The 9,026-nt window shown below is 38.1% G+C and overlaps 1 protein-coding gene across 1 annotated transcript; it reads left to right on the forward strand.

Moving 5' to 3' along the window:
• Positions 1-8,767, forward strand: FAM173B (family with sequence similarity 173, member B; the record flags this gene model as incomplete). Its single annotated transcript, XM_010001367.1, has 4 exons — positions 1-171; positions 2,312-2,449; positions 3,583-3,633; positions 8,570-8,767. Coding segments are annotated over 4 exons (558 nt in total), but the record flags the coding sequence as incomplete, so codon positions are not given.
• Between the last annotated feature and the right edge of the window lie 259 nt (positions 8,768-9,026).

The raw sequence follows: 9,026 nt of genomic DNA on the forward strand, positions 1-9,026 counted from the left end.
GGGGCCCTGGTGGCGCTGTATGCGGGGGCCGCGCCGTTCCTGGCCCCGGCGCTGAGGAAGGTCTGCCTGCCCTTCGTCCCTGCCACTGCCACGCAGGTCCGGAACGTGCTGAGGATGCTGGAGAACAGAAGTGGCTCCCTGGTTGACATTGGTAGCGGGGATGGGCGCATTGTAAGTCGCAGACATCGCCTGCCGTGTAACACCTCTCAGAAAAGGGGCAAACGCTCGAGCCACGTTGTTTTCTCATGTTTGTGCACGTCTTGGATTGAGTCTTATGGAAAGGCTCAAAGCTGAGAAAGATTTACGTGCTGCTTAAATGAGTAATGAAAATTTTTTTGCTCCTGTATTAATTGCAGCTTCTCAAGGTACTGTACAAAATTATAACATCATCAGCTGGAGGGATTTGCACTGTGTTCACATGAAAAGATGCAGTCAAAGTAATTTATATTACGATTGTCCAAGAGCTGTGATGCCACATAGGTCTGTAGCTGCAGCACACGAGGCTATGGGATTAAATAACACTATGCTTTTGGAGCTTCAGCTCTATGCTTATTATATAAAGGTGACAGAAGAACAAAAGGTAATGAGAAAAGAGTAATGGATTACAAAAATAAAAATCAAAGTACTGTGTGAAGTGCTGGCTGCCCCACTTAAAAATGAATGTGGTTATGCTAGAATAATTATCGAGAGAAATGGTGAGAGTTGCTGGAGCAATACTGTGCTTTCAGGATATTCTTTGAACCCCAATTGGTGAAATATGGATGGTAGGGTTCTAGTGTGAGCTTTTTTGTAGTTACGATGTTCTGTGTGACATTTTGTGACCTTTTGCTTTAAGTCAGTTTTAGCAACAGGATGGCTCACTAAAAAAGTCTTTAATGGAAACAAGCATATTAGTTCTTGAATGCTACTTTAGTCCATATTTTGTGTAAATTGAGTCAACCAAGGTCAATATGAGAGAACTACAGTTTCTGCTGCCCTGTCTGCTCAGCATTCTGGCTTTTGACCCTTACCTAAGACATCTAATTTGACCAAGTACTGTGTGTTTAATTCTGATTTTATATATATATACACACATATATAATATATATATAGATAGAGAGAGAGAGAGAGATGCCTAGATGGAAACTGAAAGCTCTTTGGAGAGCCAGGTGCTTCATATTGAATGTTTGGTGTTGCCCTAATGCATCTGTCCTGAAAACCCAAGTTGAGCTTCTCTTCAGATGCTTTTAAATATTTAGCACTTAACTCAGGTGTAATTGGTGGATAACTATGACCATATTTTTATTTTCAAGGATGGTAAATAATGTCAGATTCTTTTAGTATATTTGCAAATGCTGTGTGCATGATGGAAGATACATTCTTTTAATAGCGTGAAACACACTATCCAGGTAATAATGTTTGAGAAGTTTTATTAAGAAATGTGTACTTTTTCCTGATTTCACATTGACTGTTTTGTAGTTCATAGTTCATTTGGCTTTTCCTGACAAAAACTTCTAACTAACATTTTAAATTATGACTTAAACTTTAATTCTAGAAACGGATGTATTTTTGTATTTTTCTTGTTTTTTTCCTTAAAAATAAATCAGGAGGCTTTGATCTTGTTTGAAGACACTTGCAATAAAGTTTAACAATTCTAAATCTTGGGGTTTGATTTAGCGGATTGCCTTTGAAAATGTATTTATCTTAATTACCTTTTGCTTTTTAAATTGGCACATGAAACTTAGCACTGGATGAAAGTTATACTGCTGAGATTTATGTGTGGGTTTTTCCAATTTTTAAGCTTACATTTAAATTCTTTACCTACATTTTCGTAAGTGTAGGTCAAGAGATTGCTTTTGTGCTCTTTTCATTGGTAAGTTGTTTTGGCTCTGATTCAGGGGTCTCTTGAGTGCTCAGCAATCTCTGCTTTTCAAATAAGTGCTTTAATTTTGAACATTTCTGCTTATATATTTCACAGCTCTCTGCATGGTCAATTTTGATACTCTCTGATTCCAAGGTAGTCATGAATATGTTAAATTAAATTTATATGTAAATCATATACATACTACAAGCTTATAGGTTTTGGCCTGTGAATGTTTAAGTGGTTCATTTTATTCATCTGAATAGATCTATTAATTTCAAAGGGACTAGTCATAACAGTGACATGTAGATTGACGCTTTGTTCACTATACTGCTAATCTATTGTGGTTTAAAACCTGAGTCACTTAGAAAAGTACATTCCTTTGATATATCTTGTAAATAAAGCTATATGCTCCTGTTTAGATTAATACTCTTTCTCTGCTCTAAGTGAGATTTATTTTCTTCCACTTAGGTAATAGCAGCTGCAAAAAGGGGATTCAAAGCTGTTGGTTATGAATTAAATCCCTGGCTAGTCTGGTACTCCAGATACCGTGCCTGGAGAGACGGGGTACATCAGAACACCAAATTTTGTATTTCAGACTTATGGAAGGTAGGTGGTGAAGTACGTAAAAATTTATCTGGGATGTTTGAGAGATTTCCATAATTTGGAGATACTTTCTTGAAATAACCAGAATGCTGTCTGGCCACAAGGTCCTATGTTGGTCTTTGGGAAAATTACTTGGTCCTCTGGAAACTAGACTCACTGCTCTGCTGCTTTTGAGCTTCTTTGGAGAGCTGTCCTTTCTCAGTGCAGGCTCCTCGAGCACACTGTGTCCTGCTTGTGCCTCATGAGTAGTGATGTGGGGTCCTGTAATGTCAGGTTTCACTGGAGTTGATTCCACAGAGTCAGTAAGAAGACTCTTAATTGCTTAATGTGCAAGATCACCATATTGTCTGATGTTTCGTTAGTTGTGTTCTTTTCTAGCTGTGCAATGTGTTACCTGGTTTTGAGTGTTGCTTTAAGGTAACTTATATGTGACTGAGAATTTTTTGCAGTTTTCAGTCATCTGCATCCCAATTGTTTCTTTAATGAGGTGGGGAGTTTGGGTCGTCTTTATGTGGGCTTCTCCCTTGCTATCCCTGTCAAGGTTGGAGGGTTTTTTTAAGTTTGTTTCTGGCTTTTTTTTTTTTTTTGGAGGGCAGGGTTTTGTTTTTTTTTTAAGAATGACATTTTGAAATTTGTAGAATGGATACCAGGAAATGTGGGGAAAGGTGTGATTGTAATGTTTTTATCTTTGTTCAGAGAGGAAGTTTTCAGGGCACTCACTGAAAAACCCAGGCAATTAGCTACCTAGGAAGTTTTTATAGGTAGCTAACATTTAACAAAAATGGGGGCAAACTTAGAAAATGTATCCCGTTTTTATATATATGTATGAGTTGTGGAAAAAACTTAGTTGTGAATAAAATAATGTGTGCATTTTCTAAATTGATACTTTTTTGTGGTACTAGAACTGTGCCATATTCTTGGCCAGGCAGTAGCAGGTTTTTTTGCTGTTCAACGGTCTACAGTAATATGTAGAAATTTCTGTGATGTAAAGTTGATATGGGATCTCCTTTCTTATTTTTGATATAAATCCCTGTTGAAAGGAGTGCAGCTAGAGGGATTAGTGGAAAAAAATGGTGAAAACGTCTTCAATTATAAGTGGCATTTTAATTAAGACTTGTTCTCAAATTTTATTTTAGGTTTCTTTTTCCCATTATACGAATGTTGTTGTTTTTGGGGTACCTCAAATGGTAAGTTTATTGTTTATGCATTGTTTAATTATTTTCATACTAAGACATTCGATGTTAGTACTTTTTGCAAAATGTACCAACCTGCAGAATGTCAAAAATAGTACTAGTATTTTGATATTGCATTGTTGCTTATTAATGCCCATGACAAAACCTGCTAAAAATTGCAGGACTATGCAGACTGAAGCTCTAAAAACATACATATTTTTTCAGAAATATTTTATGTCCGTTAGTTCAGAACCAAAATGAAATTTGCTTTGCTCAAGTAGCTTGAGGGAAGATAATATGTAGGTTCTTTAAAATTTCAGTTTTTCATACTGAAAAAATGAGGATTTTGCAGGGTGAGAATGAAGTAGGAAATTTGGCTGCAGCTGATTTCTGAGAACCTTCCTAGAGGAAAGTATTGAACTTTGCTTATGTTCTTCTCCAAAAACTGGATCACCTCAAGTCATCACAGCAACTGGTATATTGAAATAATCCCTTGCCCTGTTAGACTGTGAGGGTTTAGGAAGAGAGACAAACATGTCAGGTATAATTGCTGGAGAGCAAGTGCACAAATTCTTTGTCTTTTAAGGAAGGCTCTTTAGCCTGTGTTCGTTGTGTCCCTGGGGAAAACGCATTCTTCAAAACTGCTGTAGAAATGGAGTTGCATAGTGATTGCTTCAGTGATATTCAGTAAGTTCAGTCAGACTTTACATTTAGTTTGGCTTTCAGCTTTAGTTTGCTTTTTCACATTTTTACTAGAATTAGAATTTTCTATATGGATTGCATGCGTATGGAGGAGCAAAACAAATATCCTGTAAATGTTTCTGTATTGCTTCTTTCCCTGCTAAATCAGATGTGGGATGAAAGGAAGTAAGATCTTGATGTGATGCTGTATCATGGAACTCTGATAGTATTTCTGTAGTAGTGTAGCAGGAAGATGCAACAAGAAGAATAATAAAGCTTCCCTATTCTGTGCTTTGTTTTGAAAACTGAAGTGGAAGTGCATTCTCCCTCGCAGGTTTTGTGGATGGCGAGTTAGTAAGAAGAACTATGGTGTTACTTGCTTTACACTACAGGTTTGGATGTTTTGTGCTCTGTAGCTCGAGTTCCAGGAGGGGGCAGTATAAATATTTGAATTTGCAGTCAGAAAATCTGTAATTGAATTGAGGGAAAAAGTACAGGTGAATAAAGATATTTCAGTAACCTAGAAATAAACAAAAGCCCTGGGAAAATGTGAGTAAACCTAGCAGAAATACTGACTTAACTTTAAATGTAATAGTATAAACTGAGATAAATTAATAACAGCTATGACAGAAAGAGAAGCTGTAGGGCTCAAAATAACTTCAGTAAAGTCAGTAAATACCAGGCTCAATTCTTCCACTAAGAATACTGTCATAAATATAAAGGATCCAAGCATATGAAATACTTTGTTTCCTGAGCATTTTTTTGTTCATGATCCCCTTTAAAGGGGGAAGTTGTGAATACTTTGCCTTCTGAATGACTACATTGATTTTCTAGAAACATGAATGTATTTCCTCTTTTTTACTGAGGGCAATAGATCTCTTTAGCGTTTTTGATCCTACTGGTCTGGTTTGATGCTGTCACACAGTACTTGCATTTCATATCCAAGTTTAGCTTACAGATCTTGGATTTATTTATCTTCAGGGAAGACTAAAACAGCTCTGTTCTTGCAAGTGTCTGGGGAAAGGTGTATTTATCTATGAGTCATTGCAGAGACTTTAGTTGTTCAGGGTGGAAATGACACAATTCTTACCAGGTGTTCATGTTCACAGCTTCTGTGTATTTTAACTGATTATATACACTGTACAAAAGGTTTATGAAACTGCGTATTTATTTAGACATACAAAAAAGAACCCAGCCCTGGCTTGATAAAATACAGTATGATTGTAACACCTAACATTACTCAGAGGTTGAGCTAAAAAACTTGTTTAGTTCAAGGGTACATTTCTTTTTGGCTGAATTATTAAGGAAGTTTTCTGATTTCAGCTAATAGAGACATGAGATGTCACTAATTTTCCTAATTTCTTATTAAAAATTAGACTATGCCTATAGTTATAATGCCTGTAACATCTTAGTCCTTCCTTTTCTGGTGTCTTAGCTCAGTTTGATACCAAAGTGGGCTTATTTTTCTGGTTTATTTAAGGTGTGGTAACAAAAAAATCTTTAGAAGCATTTATGGTATGGATGAAATCAGAGCATAGAATGCTTAAAAATATTCAGAGGTAACTCTTTGATATATTAGGCCTATGACTATAATTTTCCTAAAATACTGCATTGTAAGCTGTAATAGGATGCTACATCAAAGGCATCCCCTCCATGTATGTGATAGTGAAAGCTATCTGCAGCCTTTGGAAATACATTTTCTTCAGTCAATCTTGTTTTCTAGTAATGTGTTTTGTTGTTTGGGTTTTTTTTGTGTGTGTGAATTTTTTATTTTCTGTCCTTTGTGATTAAATTGAGCTGTACTTTTTTTAGCCTTTTAATATCTAAATGCTATGTCATGATATCAAAGTAAATAGACATGTACTTCTACATGTAGTAGAAGTAACTTGTAGATATTGCTGCTATAATTACTCCCAGAGATAGGTTCAGTATGTAAGAATAAAAGGAATTCCAAATGGATGTGCACTGAGCACATCAAATTTTCCCAAGGACAAAAATTGCTAAATCTATCAAGTGTAATTTTTTTCCGGAACATAATCACTATCTGGGCTGGGAAAGAAATTTCTGTGAAGTCTAGATGTGTTAATTCATTTCTCACTTAATCCATAGCAGAATTTGAAAGTACTTACTGGAGACTGAGTATCTGACTGGGCAGAGTGTTGCTCTGTTCTAGAAGAGTAGTGATATTTCCCTTGGCTTTCATGTCTGTTCAATTTCTGTGAATGGACAGAAGTTAGACTGTAAATCTTCAGCCAAGGAGAGCTGTATAGTGGAATTGGTTGGATGGCTACATCCAGAGGGTAGTGGTCAATGTCTCAGTGTCCAGATGGAGGTCAGTGATGTGTGGTGTCTTTCAGGGGTCTGTATTAGGAACAGTACTGTTCAATATCTTCATCAGTGACGTAGGCAGTGGGATTGAGCGCACCTTGAGCAGGTTTGCAGACAACACCAAGCTGACCAGTACGGTTGGCGTGCCTGACGGGATGTAATGCCACTCAGAGGGACTTGTACAAGCTTGAGAAGTGGGCCCATGTGAACTTCATGAAGTTCAACAAGATCAGGTGCAAGGTCCTGTACCCGGGTCAGGGCAATCCCCAGTATTAGTAGAGGCTGGAGGATGAAGGGAATAAGAGCAACGTTGAGAAGAAGGACTTGGGGTTACTGGTGACTGAAAAGCTGGACCGAGCTGACAATGTGTGCTTGCAGCTCAGAGGGCCAACTGTATCCAGGGCTGCATTAAAAGCAGCATGACCAGCAGGTCAAAGGAGATGATTCTGCCCCACTCTCATGAGACCCCTCCTGCAGTATTGTGTCCAGTTCTGGGTCTCCCAACATAAGAAGGACATGGAGCTGTTGGAGCAAGTCCAGAGGAGGGCCTTCAAGATGATCAGAGGGCTGGAGCACCTCTCCTGTGAAGACAGGCTGGAAGGGCTGGGCGTGGTTCATGCTGGGGAAGAGGAGGCTCCAGGAAGACATTATAGCAGCCTTGCAGTACTTAAAGGGGGTCTGTAAGAAAGATAGGGATAAACTTTTTAGTGGAGCCTGTAGCAATAGGACAAGGGATGATGTTTTTGGAGTAAAAGAAGGCAGATTTAGATTAAAGGAAGAAATTTTTTACAGTGAGGATGGTGAAACACTGGCACAGGTTATCTAGAGGGGTGGTAGTTGCCCCATCCCTGGAAACACTCAAGGTCAGGTTGGATGGGGCTCTGAGCAACCTTATCTAGTTAAAGATGTCCCTACTCATTGCAGAGAGGTTGGACGGCTGGGCGTGGTTCATGCTGGGGAAGAGGAGGCTCCAGGAAGACATTATAGCAGCCTTGCAGTACTTAAAGGGGGTCTGTAAGAAAGATAGGGATAAACTTTTTAGTGGAGCCTGTAGCAATAGGACAAGGGATGATGTTTTTGGAGTAAAAGAAGGCAGATTTAGATTAAAGGAAGAAATTTTTTACAGTGAGGATGGTGAAACACTGGCACAGGTTATCTAGAGGGGTGGTAGTTGCCCCATCCCTGGAAACACTCAAGGTCAGGTTGGATGGGGCTCTGAGCAACCTTATCTAGTTAAAGATGTCCCTACTCATTGCAGAGAGGTTGGACTAGATTACCTTTAAAGGGCCTTTCCAACCCAAATAATTACATGATTCCATTTGCTGTTTCATACAGTACTGCCACAGGGATTGACATGCATATGTTAACAGACTAGAGATGACAAAGCTCAATTTCAGTAATATTTCACATACCAGTATTTTACCATATAAGGACCGCAGAATGTTTGCTTTGGCTTTTTGGCCATAGAATGTTTTAAGTGTGTCAGGATCTGTTTTGGGATTAGGCTGGAAATTTTGAGAGGCACTGACCTTGAGTGTTGCATAATAGTTCACTATACTTGGGGTGTCATAAATAAGATAAATTCAGGGGGCTGAACTCTCATTCTCTACAGAGCAGAATCCCACTGAATCATGAACTGGAACATGGAAAATATGTGGGGTTTTAATCTGTGGGACTATTTGCATTTCTTGATAGAATTTTTAGAATTTAGAGTTACAATTTTTGTGATCATGCTAGTCAGGGCACAGTAACCATTTTCTGGTTTTAGATACTTTTTGTCAATGCATCAGAGTCAGATCGTGCATTGTGAATATTTTCCTAATCTTCTTTCAGAAATTCCTCAAACCATGGAATTACCTTATTAAACACTTGAATTAGATTCTAAAGAGAATGCTTCTGGTTTTTACTGCTGCTGAAAGCTTTATTTGTTGTTGTTCAACAGATGCCACAGTTGGGGAAGAAGCTAGAAGAAGAACTTGAATGTAATGCCAGAATCATTGCCTGTCGTTTCCCTTTCCCTTGCTGGATCCCAGATCATACTACTGGAGAGGGAATAGACACTGTGTGGGCCTATGATTTGAAACATTCTAGAGGACATGAAACAAAGATCTTGGAAGTTACACCAGAGACAGAATTCTAAACATCTAAATTATTTTTGTTTTGAGATTTTTGGCTTTGACTTCATCTGTAAAGATAAACTTTAGTAGAGCCCTGGGGTATGGAGATACATATTCACTAAAGTAACTGAAGCACACTGGTTGTCTGAAAGCACAAAAAGGTTAGTGAAAGGTGCAGTTAAATGGCTTAATGTAGTCACTAAAAGTTATGAGAAAATTTTATGGAAGTGGAAAACTTTAATATGGAAAATGGATAAAAAATTATTCACTACTGTTAAGGGG

This window comes from Chaetura pelagica, unplaced genomic scaffold (genome assembly GCF_000747805.2).
Source record: "Chaetura pelagica isolate M959 unplaced genomic scaffold, ChaPel_1.0 scaffold317, whole genome shotgun sequence".
Classification (NCBI taxonomy): Eukaryota; Metazoa; Chordata; class Aves; order Apodiformes; family Apodidae; genus Chaetura; species Chaetura pelagica.